Source organism: Balaenoptera ricei, chromosome 10 (assembly GCF_028023285.1).
Source record: "Balaenoptera ricei isolate mBalRic1 chromosome 10, mBalRic1.hap2, whole genome shotgun sequence".
NCBI classification, from domain to species: domain Eukaryota; kingdom Metazoa; phylum Chordata; class Mammalia; order Artiodactyla; family Balaenopteridae; genus Balaenoptera; species Balaenoptera ricei.
The window spans coordinates 10549524-10567026 of NC_082648.1; the positions used below are offsets into that span (position 1 = coordinate 10549524).

A 17503-nucleotide genomic window follows, 5' to 3' on the forward strand; every position below is an offset into this window, starting at 1 on the left:
GGAGCTGCCATCCTGTCTGCGTGGCCTCAGTGGGCCGTTCTAGGGGTGGCCTGTCCCCGCAGGCTGCAGGAGCCTTCTCGTGTGCCCTAGTCTCCTGATGGCTCTGAGGATAATGTGTAATTAACGTGATGTGATATGTTCCCTGTCGCGGGGATGCAGGACACCGTGGTAGGCAGCGCGGAGGACGCCCGTTCTACAGGTCAGAGCTCCTAGGAGAGGCTTCCAGCGTGTGGCTTCCAGGAAAAGTCAAGTGCACCACGGAAAGCGGAGCCACCACCAACTACCCACCTCCATTCGTCCAAATCCAGGACAGATGACCAAGTTGGTCGGCCTCTAAAGGGCAGGAACTATATTTTACTCCTCTTTGTATCTCCCAGAACCTGGCATATAACCAACAATCAGAAAAGGCGACCAGGGACTTCTGAATGAGTGACACGGGGGGCGGGGAGTGGGAGGCGGGAGTGAGACCAAGCTGTGACAGAAAAGGGAGCGAGGGCACCGGGCACCCGGGCACACGCCCCCTGGACTTGGACTTTAAATGGCCTTGTTCTTAACCTCTGAAAATCATGCTCAAGAAACAGACTTAGGCTTAAGCACGTGTTGATAACAAAGCAACATCTAGGGCTCAGCCTGCTCTCCAAACCCACTAACCCCTAACACTGTTCTTCCTCTGCAGATGACCCGGCCGCCTCTTCCTGCGGCTCCCAGCTGGTCCCGTGTTGAAATTCCTTGTGTGTAGCTCTGAGTAGAAGTCCACTCCTCCGGAGACAGAGCGGACGGGCTGATGGTGGTACTGGGGGTAGCTGGTCAAAGGCCCCTCGGGTGGGCTGTGCACGCCAGCTCCTGAAGGAAACATAGGTGGTGATGCAGTAGGCAGCTCGGCGGGGCTCCTCTGAAGCTCTTACTGTGCTTGCACTTGAACTCCAGCGCCAGCCGGCTGTATGTGTTGAAGGTGGTTGACAGCTGATGCCATGCAGCAGGTAAAGGAAACCCAGGCCGTGCTAGGGACAAATGTACGAAAAAACTGGAATGTAAGACTGACTTCCTTACGGGTTTGAAAGAAAAATACCGGGGTCCCTTCCTACTAGTCAGCTAGGCCAATGCCGCCTTAGGGATTTAAGGATCTCATGGTGTTGCCTTCCACCATGTTGCAGGTAAAGAGCTGTGGGCAAGAAGACTGAATTTGGTCTCAGGGTAGGTTCTGAATGTTTCCTAGTAAAAGACAATGACTCGTATAGTGTTAAAGTCAGGCTAGGAGTTTAACGGATTCATTTTCACTGCACTGATTAGCGTAAGTGCTGTGTTCTTTCATACCTGGTGGCTTATTTTACGTGTGTGTGTATACACACACACACACACACACACACACTCACCCCCCACCCTGCCACACAATTTTTTGGACGGTTGTTTCCCAAGCTACAGTTACCCTTGTATAATCTCCAAGATTCCATAGACCTGTAGCTCAGCTGGACACAGTGGACACAGCCCGAGGCACTACATCCCTCCTTTCCCTGACACACATACTTCCTGCCAGATACCTCTTCCATCTTCCTTGGTTTTGCACCTAGCTGTCTTAGGGTCCACAAAGTTGAGCCTCTGAGAGGCATTCAGGAAACACTGACTACACGTCTAGAGGTATTATTATAGGTTGCTCTAGTGGAATTTGCCTACTATGGAAACAGTGTGGTTCTTGGCTTACGGGAGTTTGTAAAGGATGGAAGAGATGCTGGAGATGAAGAGAAGCTGGATGGATTCAACAAAGAGGAAAAGACACCAGGGAACTGTATCAAACACATTCCTAAAAACTGGGGAAGTCAAACCCCTAAGTCTTCCATGATCATGGGAAGCCCAGGACACCAGGAGTGGTGTAGGTCGGGGGTGTGGTATTTCACGAGGCCAAGTGATGGGAGTTTTGAAGTCTGAGCTCTGCAGTTGAAATGCCCAGAATGGCTTGAAAATGGATAAAAGGTGAGAAACGATGAGTCTGGAAAATGAGCTAAACTGATCGGGTGGCTGATGGAGAGATCAAAGGCCCCTGAATCCAATAGCACATATTACACCGTGAGAAAAGGGGATGAGATCCTGTGACGGACATATATAGGCTTCCATATGCCTCTTTGGCACGGACTGTCTTTCCAGCGCTGTTAGGTGCTTAGCACTCGGCCCAGGTGGTTCATGTAGGTCCAAGTCAGCACCTGTGCAGTGAATGGAGAGTGATCCTCAAGGGAGAAGGTGAGGAACCCAAACAAACGGGGGTGTTTCCCTTGAATGTGTGTGTTTCATCATGGTTGGTGCTTCCCTCTTAAGAGAAATCTAAACTAACTGAGCCCTCAGTTCTTTAAGGGTTAGAGAGAGACCGGTAGGGGAAGTTTCATTTCTATCACAGTTTGATGGAATAAGAATGGAAACAGGATGAAGTCACTCTTCGTCACAGGAGAAGAGTGAGCCATTCACAGGAATGGACTCCAATCCAGATTGCAAGGCTGATTCTTCATTTCTGTGTCTCCCGATACCTTGAATCATAAAGTATATAAAACAGAGAGCATCATTTCTGTAAGCCATGCAAAATTAGTCTCACTTCCCAAGGGCGTCATACGTATCAGGTGAAGAAGCACCTGTTACAGCTTTATCAGCAGAAAAAATAAGCCCGAGGAATCCACTCTGTACCTCCTCAGAAGGTGGGGAGGGAATGGGTATGGGATGCTGGTCCAGCCCTCTGGGTGACTCATGCACATCTGGGATGAGGGAGGAAGAGAAGGCAGGAGGACACAGAGCAAGCCTCTAGTTGAGGTGGACCAGGGAAGAGAAGAAAGGTGGAGGAGCACCTACTAAAAGGCCCAGCCATGATTCCAAGCATGGGGCCTCCAGTCTACTGGACCCAAGTTGGCCGTTGCTTGGAAGACTTGTGAATACATCACACGGCCCGCCATCCCCAGAAGCCCTACAGAGGAAGCAGGAAGGCAGCTCCCTTAGAGGCAGGCTGGCATTGCCATGTACAGGGAACACGATTCGGGAGCAACGTCCTCATCTGGCAGCAGGTACAACCTGTGTCGAGGCGTTCCATTACCCCGATGCTACCACATTCCAGGGAGACTACTCTGCAATGGGGACTTCTCCTTGAAGGCATATTTGCAGTCGCTTCCCCAGGTGTTTAGTTTCAAGCTGTGGGAACATTTCTGAGTCAATGCTGCACACAGGCTGCTGCTCTCTTTACTTCTTTCCCACCTGTATCCCTGTCCTTCGTCTACACGCATCTCTCACTTGATCCAACAGAGCGTGGAAAAGCTGTGTGTATGTCATGACTCAAAAGTAAACCAGACTGTATTGTACATAATGAGAAAACTTAAATGAAAATGAAAAATAAAAAGAACCTAGAGAGAAATCATTTAGCAAAGGACATGATGATCTAATACAACATTTCACATGTTATTTCAATTTAAAATTAAAGACGCCTGTGCTGTTATCTCCTGGCTGCATTCTTGAGACTGCCTTGGGGCTCCTTCTTCCCTTGGGACAGAGACTCCAGCCTTCCGGCTAGTGCTTCAAAGGCAGCAGAGGACACCCACCCTCCTCTCCAGCTCTGGAGATGCTCACCTGACAAGACGGAGAGGATAGCGGTGAAGGTGCTGAGCTTGAGGCCACAGCCGGGGTTCCCCGTGAATAGCAAGTCCATCAGTAGCAGGAGGAAGCTGATGAGTTCAAGTCCGAGGTAGACGAATTGGACTCCCAGTGATAAGCATAGGATCTCTGTCAGAAACCAGAGGAAGAAGAACCCTCACCCTGACAGTTAACTAACTGAGCCGGCGGTAAACAAATGCTGCCCATGAGAAGTGGAGAGCCTCGTAGCACCAGAGGAGGAGACAGAGCTGAAAGCAGCTGGGACAGCCCTTAACCTGGGGCTCTTTGTTCTCACTCTGCTCAGTACCCAATACATAACCAAGTACACTTGATTGACTGTAAATACTCTGAGGGAGGTTTGAGAAGAAATCATCCAAGTTTCACCAAATCTTGCAGGGATATGACTTTGCTAGTTATCATTTTTGTTTCTCCTTTGTTTTAAAGTTTAATTTTGGACCAATCCATTTTGTTTCTCTTCTTCCTCCCCCCCACCCCCACCCCCGCCTTGCCCTCTTTGACTCCCTTCTTTCTATGTTACAATAAAATTATCGGGGAAAAAAAAGAAAAAGGAAAAACCCAAGCTTTCTACGTGGTTACTTGGCAACTGGAGTAGGTTAGAGCTGTTGGCAGATTTCTATTTGTGGACTTTATTTGTCCCTGCTGTTCCTATTTTGCATTCCTGCATAGGAATGAGAGTCAGCCTAGCAGGAGTTTGTGTCACCCTATAGGGCTCAGAAGAAGAGAAAAGCAAGAGATCACAGTACAGTTTAGATACTCAGAGGCCCAACTCAATGGCAACTAAATCTGTTATCAAAGCCACATACTTGCCCCAAGCCCCAAGGGAAGCTGGGGGACGAAAGCCTTCTCCATCAACCGCTTCCCTCCAAATCGGAGAGTGGGGTGACATGGGCCTTGCAACGTGGCAAATTCCAGTAGTCCTTTCTCACCTCTCTCGGTTGGTGGTGTGAGTTCAAGGAAACTTCGGCACCTCTCCCCTGAAACAGACAAGGTACAAGGCGATGAGGTGCTGCCCTGGACGAGGGATGCAGACTTTTCCCCAGTCCCATCCCAGGTACTGCTCCATTTGGTCCTACACAGGCCTGCCCAGCAGGTGGTAGGCAGGCAATGAATGTCTCTTTGGAAGCAGGGAAGGATGTATGGATGGATGAACAAAATAGGCCAGAGTCATCCAAGATGAATTTCTCTCTCAAGTCCTGATAATGAAGAGTACACTTCCCTGAGTCACCCTGGGGAATGTTCCCAGCATTGGTTCACCAGCACCTTTTTCTCCTGCTGTACCACTGGCCTGCAGGGCTCTAAATTGTTTCCGGGACTGGAGTTGGAGCAGTGCTAAGTGGCAGAATAATAACTCAAGTGTAAATGTAAATACACACGAATTATAATCCTGTCCCATCTCCTTTTCCCCTTAGCCTAAATCGGGGGAAGCAGCAGATTGCAAATTGTACACATTTGACATTGGGGGTGTCCTCAACCCCACTGCTCCCCACCCGAGGACGACCCTTACCTAACGGGCTGGCACAGTGCCTGCTTTGCGAGTGTGAGACCCAGCGGCGTGAGACCTGGGAGGGTCCGTCTGGGTCCACCTTCCACAGTCTAGTTATCCCCTCTGGGCTTCAGTTCCCCTACCTTTTCAATTGTAACAGTAACACTTAGAATGAGAACACCCTTTTGGGGTCTTATTTAAAGGCGATCTACTCTGATCCCTGCATCTCACAAATGAGAAAATCAAGGCCTGTAGGAATGAAGTTCTCCCTATAAGGTCACAGCCCGGGCTTTTTCTATGATAGTCTCCTCGTTTGGTCCAGGCAACTCTAGCTCGCTGGGATGGAAATTCTCATAATGTTAAAGGTCTGCATGAGCACAGGGAACTCTACTTCACTTTGCTGTACGGTAGAAACTAACACAGCATTGTAAAAACAGCTCTACCCCAATTAAAAAAAAAAAAAAAGTCTGCATGAAACCCTTTAAGGGTAATGCTATTTGAAACCAGCGAGACTGGAGGTGAAACGCCAGATGGATGGACTTTGGGGAAGTCTGATGGGGAAGGGACACAGTGCAGAGTGGGGAGACCCCGAGGCGGAGGTGAGGCCCGGCGGGGGCGAGTGAGGGCCGTACAAAGAATCCCACTGATTCTTTGCCTGCATGAGATCCCTGGTGGGGAAAAGCTATCAGGTGGGTGGGGTGAGGGGCCACCTGGGTCTCCCACGATTTCCTCACAGGAGAGCCACACGCCACTCCGGAAGGCACGGAAGGTGAAGCGGTCATCCCCAGTCTCCCAGCTGTATTGCGCCACCTGCTGGGATGATGCGTCGGCGCTGCTCCCATGCAAGGGCACCGGCACATCAACGCGCTTGGCTGGCAGACCTTTCCCGCACAGGGGCTGGGGCACCTTCTGTATGCCCACAGACCAGTAGCTGCTGAGCAGGGGTGCTGTGGAGAGGCTGAGTGACAGCATGTTGAGGAAGGCAGATAGGCATGTCCATTGGTCAGAAACGGCCTTCGGGAGCTCCATCTGTAACAGACAAACACAAGAGCGGAGCCCGATTTCAGAGCCTCCTCGGAGATCAGTGCCCTCCCCTGCGGCTCCCTAAGCTCGAGCCACTTTCCTCCAACAAGATGGGCACAACGAGCCACTGGGAGTTTTCTCCAAGTAGCCGTGAGGCAGCTCGGGCTCCAGGAGTGGCCCAGAGTAGGCACCGTAGTGATGATGTTCATTTAAGCCGGACCTTATTATATTAAAACGCTTATTGGGGATAATCTGAATAAGCATCAGATAATAATGAGATTAAGCCACTGAGCTAGTATCTATCTGGTTGAGAAAAAGAATTGGGAGCTCTCCAAATGCTCCTGCTGGTAATTTTTGCCTTTGTCTTCATTGAAAGGTAGCAGCACTGACTTGTGGAGGTATTTGTTATTGTGACAACGTAAGTTTTGGATGTCTTCCTCCCTGCGTTAGATTCCTCTGAGAGGAGTAAAGGGGCATATATCCTATCAACGAATGTTAAAGTGGATCATCCCTGGGGGAGCAGATAGAGGCACTGGGCCCTTGAAGATAAGAGGGCAGTGGGCCAACTGGGATGGGGGGATGCTGCGAACTTTGGAGAGGAGAGGAAGCTGTGGGTTCTCAGAGGGGTGGCGATATGGGTCCAGCTTCCATCCACTGCCCCTGAGATGACAGAATCTCAAACGCCAGCTGGCTGCATGGTACCCATGGAGGCTGGACGCCGAGTGCTGTGACCTTGGAGACACGGGACGGTGCCCTTGGTGGGTGGACAAGGAACGCGCAGGGCCGGGCCCACAGCCTGATGCAGCCGCAGTGCCTGACTTCCGGGGGTAACCCAGTGTGTGGCTGCAGAATGAATGTGGCCCGGGTAGCTCTGGCTGGAGCCCCTGACCTCGTCGTTTTTAGCCTAAGAGAAGAGAAGGGCGGGCTGAAAAAGTCCACTATTAGATATTTCAGTGTTGGGGAGTGGTGGCTTGGAGCCAGATTTAAGCTGATTTAGAAAAATAAAGAAATCTGACAGGTTTCAGATTTTGAGACCTTTGCATTACGAAGCAGTTTGTACTGTTATATTAATACATACCGAATGGAGAAGAAGCCCATACTTAGTTGCTGACAGACACTTCTTAAAGTAAACCATCTTGAGCCTTCTAGGCAATCACTCATATCAGAATTAATCAGACCCAAATCTGCTTAGCTTAAGAGATGTAAATAAAACCATAGCTAAATGAGACAGGCCCATCTCCTCTCATCACCTCCAGCTTAACATTTTCTACATTAAACAGGGAACTTTCTCTTAGAAACATAACAGTTTGTTCTTCAAACTGTTATGTCAGTGCATACCACAGACAAAGTGCAGGTTTTTTTTTTTTATGGCAATAAGAAATATATCAGATTCACATGTATATAAAAAGCCAGTAAGCAAAACGTATGATGAAACAGCTTCTGAAAAGCAATTTGCTAATATGATTTTTTTTAAGCACTCAACAAATTAACTCCACCAAGAATTTTCTGGATGACCCTGCTGAGGACTCAAAAGCCATGGCATCCGGAAGGGGGATGATCTTATATTGCCAGATACGGGAGTCATTATGAGGCCCCCTTCTTCCTGCAAAAGAATGTTTTATTCTTGTTTTTAGTTATGAAAATCCTATTGGCTTTTGTCATTGTTCTGTTACTATGAGTTAGTTATCCTTTCTACTTTTATATCCACTGCTTGACTAGGAAAATAGACTTCAAGGTAAAACATCTTCATCAATCATCCTGTATAAAAGTAGAACTAAGGATTTATGCAATTCTACATTTTCGACAACTTTATTTTCAATCACATCACATCAGATTTTAATTCTACCCTCAATCCATTTCAAATCATATATATTTGTAAGTTATTCTTCAGGCTATTCCAAAATAAGAATAATGAACCACAGTGCAACCACTTTGTAGCAGCACTAAGGTGACAACCAAATTAAGGAATTGAGAAACAGAGAATGAAAAAGAGCTTAGAATGAAGCCCAGAGAGGTTGTTTCCAGGAGTGTCCAGCAAGGACAGACTCAAGGAGCCTCATTTAAGAATTATCTTTATCATCGAATGAGAATCCATTCAACAGTATTTTCAAGAATTATCTTCAACACCCGCAGTGCCATGCCCTGCATCACATATTTTATTCCTCCCTCCAAAATATGCCTTTTCTCACTAGGATCCAGATACTTTTTGAATTGGAAGAACAATCTAATTTGGCAACGGTTTCCTTAAGGGGATCATGGAGAAGTAGCAGCCAGAAGACAAGTTCTGTCTTTGCGTGTACTGATAAGCCCCAAGCCAAGGGGACTATTTACTCTCTAGAAAAGGGACAGAGTGTGGCTTCCCTGCTCAGATCACTAGGAAGTACATAGATGTGAAAATGTCAGTAATTCTTCCATTGACGTAGGTTAACAGAAAACCCTCAGATTTAACATAGGCTAGTAAGGAGAGCAAATTGATGAGACTGGCACATCTCTTAAAAAAATCAGGTGCAAAACAGCTATGGAATCTATGTTCTGAGTAATAAGAGAGGGAAGCTGGTTACCTTGGCCATGGTCAGCATCTTGTGGCTTGTCCAGAAGGACTGCAGATGCCATCTGTGCTCCAAATCCCTTTGGTTTAGTGTTGAAAGAAGGAAAACTCCCTTTCCACCCTCCTCCCTCCCCTTCCCACCCCTCCCCTCTATCTCATATTTTTTTGGAGTACCTCATGATTAAATGCTGCCTTGCAGGGAACTTGGGCATTTAATAATTGACAGTGCAATCATGACCCAGCTGTTCTGGGAGATTACACAGGAGAGCTTGCCAGTGGGGATCTGGGATTCAGCATAAGAAGCAAGAACCTGGACCTCTGCATGTGCAGAGGGAAATTTCTTTAAAGAGTACATGATCACTGAGTTTCCATCTCACTGCCATTCCCTAGGTAACTAGTGTGAATGGACTGGTCTTGATTTTATGGCAGACAAAATATTCCAGAGTCACCATTACTACAAAATACTACATTCCCTTGTGTTGGGTTTTCCATCCCTTTAATAAACTCTGTGGCCTGCAGTGTCAGGGCCTCATGGAGCCATGGGTATGAAAAGGCTTCTTGGTGTCGTGGGTGGTCTCCACCGTCCAGTTAGTGATATTAGTAAGGATTATTACAACATCCTGAGACCGTCAGAGTGTTAGATAGGGTTGGGGGTGAGGATGCAGTTGGAGGAGGGTTGGAGAGAAATAAATCCCAGGGTCAGTAATGCTATAGCTATCTACCATTTCTCTCCCAATCTTTGGGCAAAGGGATAAAATTTTTTATTTTTTAAAAAATCATTTCTAAAACAAACAAAAAAAACGAATCTGGCAAATCAATAAGGGTTTGATGGCATCTCTTCTTGCCGTCAGTCCCCTAGAAGTACAAATTGTGCTTTCTGTACTCAAAAATTGTACCAAGTGGGATGAGAAGGCGGGGAGACTGCTGTGAGTTCATCCTCCTCCCCTTGACAGATACTCTTTCTTCCTGGAATGTCTTCTCTTTTACCTGGTGATCTGCTTCTCATCAAGATTAATAAAAGTCACTCATTCTTTAAAAATGTTGCTTCCTGGGGCTCCCCTGGTGGCGCAGTGGTTGAGAATCTGCCTGCCAATGCAGGGGACACGGGTTCGAGCCCTGGTCTGGGAAGATCCCACATGCCGCGGAGCAGCTGGGCCCGTGAGCCACAACTACTGAGCCTGCGCGTCTGGAGCGTGTGCTCCGCAACAAGAGAGGCCGCGATAGTGAGAGGCCCGCGCACCGCGATGAAGAGTGGCCCCCGCTCGCCACAACTAGAGAAAGCCCTCGCACAGGGGCGAAGACCCAACACAGCCATAAATAAATAAATAAATACTTAAAAAAAAAAAAGTTGCTTCCTAAGAACAGTTCCCTTTGCTTTGTCCTTGTCACACTGTACCCCTCCCATGACGCTTTCTATATTCCATTCTAATTGTTTGCCTTGACTGTAAAGTCCTCAAAGGCTGCTGCTTGTTCAAGAGCAGTAGGTCTCAATTCTGACTGAGCATCAGAACAATCTTTGCAACTTTGGAAGATATGCAGATTCCTGGGCTCCATCCTGAGCTGCCATTGTGGTTCTGGGGTGAGGCCCAGGAATCTGTAATTTTAGAAAGATTTTGGTACCCAACCAGGGATGGAATTCTGGTTTCTGGTTCTGCATGTGAGGACCTTGGGAGTCGCCACTCTGACCAAAAAACAAGTAAAACCTGAACAGACTGAAAACTATATAGCCAGGGGATTAATGTACCATAAAATCACACCTCTTTGATTCACTTTGGGCTGACATTTAATGAAAGCCTCTCTACCCTGCCCTGCCCTTCTGCCACCTTGTCCAGATTTGCCACCAACCAAGTCATGGTCTTCCCATCCTATGTTTGTGCAGTTGGTTTAGGGAATCAAAGGCAGGCTTCCCTCGGAGCATTTGAATTGGCCCACACTCCAGCCAAATGAGTCTGTCACCGGATATGTTCTCTACTCTTAACAGCACGTTTTACACATGTCCTTCTGTCCAGGCGTGATGTCTGTACCACCCAAATGGCCCTTTCTTCACGGTGACAGAACTCCCTCTCTTTTGGGAGGAGGGAGCAGGGATGCTTGTGGTCACTTTTTACCCCTGAATTGGCTGTTGGTCTCTAGGCTGCAGTTTTCATCTCAACGCTGGGGGGCACTATCTCCCCATATTTTCCCTCTTCGGACACAAGCTTCCCCCACCAGTTGGCAAAGGTGGGTGGAGGTGGCTGCCCGCTGGGCAGGCTGGCACTCTTGCTTTTTCTTCTTCCCTTGGCCTCCTCCCCACACACGAATCTATAGAAGCCGTGCGTCAGCCTTCTGGAATTCAGGGCTCAGAAAGAACTCTGAGGCCATCCAGCTGCTCCCCTGAGGACATCTTGTAAGACTGTTTGCTGTGGCACATTTTTTTGTGTGGCCAGTTTTAGTTTTCAGTAACTCAATAGGTCCTCATATACTTCCCATGGGAAATACAACTCCGCAGTAACAGAAAATACTGTTAGCCAATGTTTCCTGATGAGTTTTGCGCACATTTTTCCCTACTTAATCGTATCCTCATTCCCTTTCCACCCCAGAACAGTGAGCAATTCTTTTCCTTTCTCTCTGCTTCCACCCTTCAAATACTTGGAGACACTTCTCATATCCCGCTTGAGTCACCGTTTGGCACAGTACTCTGTCTTTGGGTTTTTATTGCCTCTGCTCATAAACCGTGCCCCCTGTGTCTTAATAGCCCGAAGTGTGCCTTCTCCAGGGAAAAGGGGATGGGAGTGGCAGAGTCTCAGGTGGGTCACATGAGGAGGTCTAGAGGTGGATTTCGAGAGTGTAGCTGATGAAACCTCAGCTTTGTGGTCCCCCACTTACTCAGGCCCCTTCCAAGATGCTGTTACCTAATTTGTACTTGTCATTTTGTATTATTTTTCTTAAAGAGGGCCTCTCAAATTATATTATTTTAGCCCTTCCCAAAGCCTGAATCTACCCCTTAGGAGGCTGTGCATTTAGTGTGTGTGCTTGGCTGGCTGGCTGGCTCCTAGCTGTGACCAATGTTGAGACCACTCCCCTTCCCTCCCCAAGGACCCTGGGCCACAATGTCTAATTTCCTCTTTTTGACAAAACATGAGTTTCTCTGCCTGGCCACAAAAATCAGAGCCCAGCATCCCACTCACTTCCTTTCATTGTAATTTGGGCATGTTAATCTTTTTTTTTTCTTCTCTTAGGACAGAAAAAGTAATCACTAGTCAATGCCACATAAATATAATTTGGTTAGGCTCAGAAGCTCATGATTCAAGACAGATGAGAAGATTCCACATCTCAAAACAATATTGAAGTTTTGTGTGTTGGACTTTTACCATCTCAGGATTGACCTCACAGGGATGTATGTGCGACTGAACATTTATGACATCACAAAGCCAAGGGCTGGGACTAACCTAGTCTTGCTAAGGTCTTAAGTCGCCATGCCCTGCACTGTGCAAAACCACATTTACTAGGTATGAAAGAAGAGAAACTGGTCTTGGGACACCCACACTTACTTTGTAAACAGGAATTCAATTTGCTTTGTGACTACGCTGAAGGTTAGAAGTGATTAAAACAATGGGTAAGAATGCTGAGATGTTGAGCAGTGGAAGATTGTATAGCACACCACTTCCCTCAGGTCCAAGCCTGGGGCTACAGGATCCCCATTTTTTTTTTTTTTTCATATATCCATTCTGGCATTTTGTCCCAAGAGAGGTTTGTTTGGGACAGATAGTAGTATCTCTGTCCTTCTCCCAGGAGTCAGATTTCTGACCCAGGCCCTGTTAACTAACTCCTTTCTGTTACTCAGTAGACAAAAGGCTGGAATGAAGAGTAAATGTTTTGGTTGTCACTGGCTCTGATCTACACTGCCCTGTTCTCTGTTCCAGCGTGTTCTACTGTGTGCCTCTCTCATGTAACTCATCATGTGGTTTACTTGGCTGTTCTGCCCACTTGACTAAGTTTCTAGATACAGTAGCAACTATGCTTTATGCATTGTTGATCCTCAGAGCCTAGCCCTAACAGCCACAAATGAATGGAATGAATGAATTAAGTGTGAAATGGAAACCAGGCTCATGAATACAATTAGAATACAATTAGGAAGACTATGGGTGAAGATAAGATAATGAAGAAAGGTGTTCAAACAGCCTTCTATTGTAGAGGAAACACGAATCCTCCTGCTTCACGTACAGAAGAGCAGTGAGAAGCTAAAAAGAGGGTCCACAGGTCCACAGAAACACCCTATGCCTTTCTACACAGATGCACCCAGAGTTTCATCAAACAGACCCTCTGCCAATACATTTCCTCCCACCTGTGGAAACATTCCTGCTGTTTGACCAGCCAAGCCCAGAAAACAGCAATGATCTCATGAACCAGTATTATCTTCAGTTCACAGACACCAGGGTACAATCAGATTGCTCACAAGCCAGTGACAGATTGGAAATGTTATGTCCTTTCCCAAGCTCGTTGATTCCCCACTGACTGGAGCCCTTTCGGCTGACATATCTTGGAACCGTTCGAGCTTTCGAAGCTCTAAATTACAATTTTTACTTCAATGCCTGACATGTGACTCATTTATGAACGAAGATAAAGAAGGTTCACACAGGACATTTTTGATATCTGCCTCCCAGCCCTAAAGGGAAGACTAATGCCGCTAAAATGCCCATGCCGAGTATCCAAAATACTAACACCACTCTAGGACACTGAGCTCTGGGATTTCCTAGCGTCAGGTTAATTCTCATGTAACCATGCTTTATGTCCACATGACCCTAGGGGCTCACAGAATAAAAAACGACTCCTGTCTTCCTAACATGGGTCCCGGAGTTTTGGGAACACCTACTTATGTGCAGTGGGAAGGCCCAAAGAAAAGCATCTGGGGGCCTCTCCCCTCTGTGCCTTTTCCCTTTCCGCTTTTTAATGGAATTGTTTGAGGGCTTTTGCTAATGCAGTCATTCCCAGGAGAGGAAGCCGCCTTTCTTCCATGCCGCAAGCAGCTGGAGTGAATCAGAGGGGCAGCCCATCCGCACATCCTGTGGGGCAATCGCTCACGCTGGGGTGACAGAGCCCTCGTGGCCTGCTTGGGGAAGGGGTGAGGGTGGTGGTGGGGGGGGTGGGTCTCGGGGACCGATGGGTGGGGCGGGGTTCTAACGCGAGAAGCCTCTCGAGGGGTGCTTAGGGCGCGGCCCCGGGCGGGCAGCACTGGGCTGCCCCGTTTCCATCCCGCGTGCGCCCCCCTCGTCCCTTCCTCTCCTGTCCTCTCCTCCTGCCCCCGGCAGCCGCGAGGCCCGAGCATAGGCGAGTGCCCGCCGCCACCCCGCAGCCCCCTCCCTCCCGGAGTAACACCCCAGCCCAAGGTTTACTACGCCTCCCGGTCGCCTAGCAGCGGGCGCGCGTTGCCATGGCGACGCGCGGGCGCGTGCTTTGAATTGTTTGGCTAGGCTCCGCCCAGCGGCCGAGCGCCAGAAGGTCCCGAGCGGGTGGGGCTCCCCGCCAGGGCCCTTCGGGCCCTCCACCTTCCTGCGGGGACCGGAGCGGCGGCCCGGGGCCCCTCCCAGGCGGGGCGGGCGGAGGGAGTGCGGAGACCCTGCCCATCCCCTGAATTCCGAGCACAGGCTGGTGGGCCGAGGGTCGGGAGGAGCCGGGTGCCGTGGAATCCAGTCAAGGCTTTCCCCGCCCCCTGCCCTTCCCCTGAACTTACTCTCCCGGCTCCAGTTCTGCCGGAAGGCCGTGCCTTTGCCTCATTTCGTGGGTCCAAGAGGCTAAACTTCGGGGCCACGAACCCTCAGCAGATCTGAGTTCTAGTCACTGCTCTACCCACGACCCCAGGACGGGACTAAAGATTTTGGCCAAGTTCCCTAATCTCCCCGAGCGACTGTTTTCTCAGAGGCGAATTAGAAAGAGTTTGACCTTCACGGTTCTGCTGTGAAGATCAAAAGCGGTGGAGTGAACGTGGAAAGGAAGAGGAAGGACCCCTTCCGTGTCCTGGACGGCTTACCAGTCCCTCCACAGACATTTAATCCTCACAACCAGCCCGAAGGAGAGGCTGACTCGCTCAAGGCCACAGCGCTGGTAAATATTGGAAACGTTCTGATTCATGGCTTGTCCGCCCCGCAGCAAAGGGGAGGCCCAGTCACCTTAACCATCGCCCAGATTGAGGCCCAGTTAGGAGAACGCACACAGAATGAGGCGATGGACTGCGTACTTTAAACTTCACGGATTTATACCGATAAACAGACTCTCCCATATTTCCTCTGTATCTCTCCTCATAGACCAACAAAATGTTTTTTCACTGTGGCTGGCTTTCCTGTCCTATGCCTGTCCACTTCTGAGGGTTCTCTTATTTGTGATCTATTCACTTAGGTAGCTTCTGAACCAGGCAAGCGGGCTGAGCCCACCATGAGCTCTTCTCTGCGGCCCCAGAAGGGTCTCTTTCCTAGAACCCGTCCTATCCTTTCTTCTGAGATCCCTAAATTCCAGCCCATGAACAGCACACCACATTGCTCTGTGTGTTTTATTTCTCTGGCTAATTGTAAGCTTCATTTTTCTTTCCTGAGAAAGGCAAGATATGGGAGAATGAACATTGCCTTTGTTAGTAACCCTGAGAGCTGCAGTTTGGTAGTTCCCAACTTTCTCAAAATGGGAGGCAAGTCCCTTCCAGATGTGGGTTCTACCCTAAACAAGCCAAGACATCTTTGCTGGCTGTGAGTGTCTTTCTGGGTCTGGAAGCATCTCTGCAGATTCTTTGAGACCAGAAAGAACCTAAGGTCATGCTGTCCTCCTTAGTTCCAGCAGATTTCCCATCAGAGCTGGCTTTGAGTGGGGCCATGGGGCTGCCTCACCATCTCTTTCTGTTCACTAGAGTGATACACATCTTTATCGCTGCCATGGTCGTTGGGCCTTCTACCGGGGACCAGATTTTGTAACAGGAATCATACAGATGGAGAGGAAAAAAGAAGAGCTAGAAGACGCTAAGCTGCCCTGGGAACAGAGAGGAAAAGTATGATAAGAGTCAAAGGAGGAAGAAATGGAAGTTTTAATGGAAGATGATGAAAAAACAAGAGGCCAAGGTAGGGACATCACCAGGTTTATCCATAAAAACTGGGCTTGAGTAACAAATTTTTACTGCATTTCGGATCATCCTACCATGTGTTCTCAAGCTCCTTACCTTGAGCATGTGAAATAAATTGATGAATTTGTATAACACCTATTACCAATCCAACATTAAGCGTACTATACATGAGATAGTCCTGAGATTTCAGAATTCAAGGTACCTACCTTCTGGGTGAGAGAAACATTTTGAGTCAGCTGAGAGGAATTGCTCATTCACTTTTGAAGTTCTGAGGCCAAGGGGTTTCAGTGTTTCTTCTCCTCTGTCTTAATCGGTTGCATGGGATGAGGATGGAGTTGAAGATGAATCAAGGCCCCTCTTGCCAGCAGAGGGGTCAGGTGGTGTGAGGTGGGCTGGAGATGATGAAGAGGATATCCTGCAGCCAGGACACCTATGTAGGTGGGGCTGGCTGACACAGGAGGCTGCCTCTGTGACATCACAGTGGCAGCAGGGGTCTCCCTGCTGCGCCCTCTGCCTCATCCCCCGACTCTCAGAAGGACTGGGGCCACTCCGGGGGTACCTATCGGAGGCCTGGGTGTCTTCTCTGTCATCTGGATCAGTGCCTTGATTACTATGCATAAGAATAACCTGGGCATCTTAGTAAACGATCAGATTCTGAAGGTTGGGGATGGCTCCCACGTGAAAGTGACCAGACCACATGGGGTTGTAAGACCCTAGACCAGTGCTGACAAAGAGAAATGAGATATGACGTAATTTAAAATTTTCTAGTAGCCACATTAAAAAAAGGAAAATGGACACACACCCTGAAATACAACAGTGATATCTTATGCAGTGCTGTCGTCAAAGTCAAATGCAGTCCTCCCCCAAACGATAAAGTTGGGTTCAATGGAAAAATAATTTACACTGTTTCCATTTTTATTTATTTATTTATTTACTATTTTTGGCCGCATCTTGCGGCGTGCAAGATTTAGTTCCCTGACCAAGGATTGAACCCATGCCCCCCTGCACTGGAAGCTCGGAGCCTTAACCACTGGACTGCCAGGGCAATCCTGCTTCCATTTTTGAAATTTCAATTAAAATGAAATAAAATTAGAAATCCAGTGCCTCAGTTGCACTCCGCCGAGGGCTTTGAGGACTGCGTAGCTGCATGTGGCTAAACTGGGCTACTGGACATCTCAGCTCTAGACCATTCCCAGAAAAGACAGTGATGTACAGAAATTAGCACTCTAAAGGACTAGTATCTGGAAACTAGTAGGTGTTCACTAATATTATTTTAAGAAGTACATAATGAGGATTTGGGGGCTGTTAACACTGAGACGTAACTCTGAGGCTTGAAGAGAGTTTTCCAGCCAAGGGTCTGGCTGGGGACTTTCTGCCTTGTGAAGTGTCATGCTCAGTCCACCTCTGGGCTTTTACTTGGGGGCCCCTCACTGGGACTCCTTTTTCTTCCTTGTCACCCCACGTAAATCCTACATGACCTTCAGGGCACACAATTCCAACCTCAATTCAGCCAAAAGTCTTGCCTTGTTATTCTAGCCCTCATTTCTCTCCCTTGCCTTTGAGCTTGCATAGCATGGATGGCCCAGCTGCACTATGGGAGCTTCTTTCCGGGGGCTCTTGTGCTGCTTGCTATGCTTCAGGTGTGTTAGCCTGTCTCTCTCATGAGATCCTAAGCTGCTGGAGGACAGACCTACTTCTTTACTTTGATTGTGCTTAATATAGCGTTAAG

General features: G+C 48.4%; 1 protein-coding gene and 1 long non-coding RNA gene across 4 annotated transcripts in view; one reads left to right on the top strand and one right to left on the bottom strand.

Annotated features, from left to right (window-relative positions):
- Nucleotides 1-653: 653 nt before the first annotated feature.
- On the bottom strand, nt 654-16028 carry GSG1 (germ cell associated 1). Its single transcript, XM_059935345.1, is given in 10 exon segments — nt 654-736; nt 739-831; nt 834-957; nt 959-1001; nt 2830-2941; nt 3595-3747; nt 4566-4613; nt 4900-4968; nt 5833-6151; nt 15981-16028. Coding segments are annotated over 10 exon segments (1092 nt in total).
- The window catches only part of LOC132373019 (uncharacterized), a 48026-nt gene continuing 44709 nt past the window's right edge, over nt 14187-17503 (top strand). For all 3 annotated transcript variants that reach the window (XR_009505327.1, XR_009505326.1, XR_009505325.1), the window contains exons 1-2: nt 14187-14774; nt 15565-15772. This is a non-coding gene — a long non-coding RNA (uncharacterized LOC132373019). The remainder of the gene's footprint in view (nt 14775-15564; nt 15773-17503) is intronic.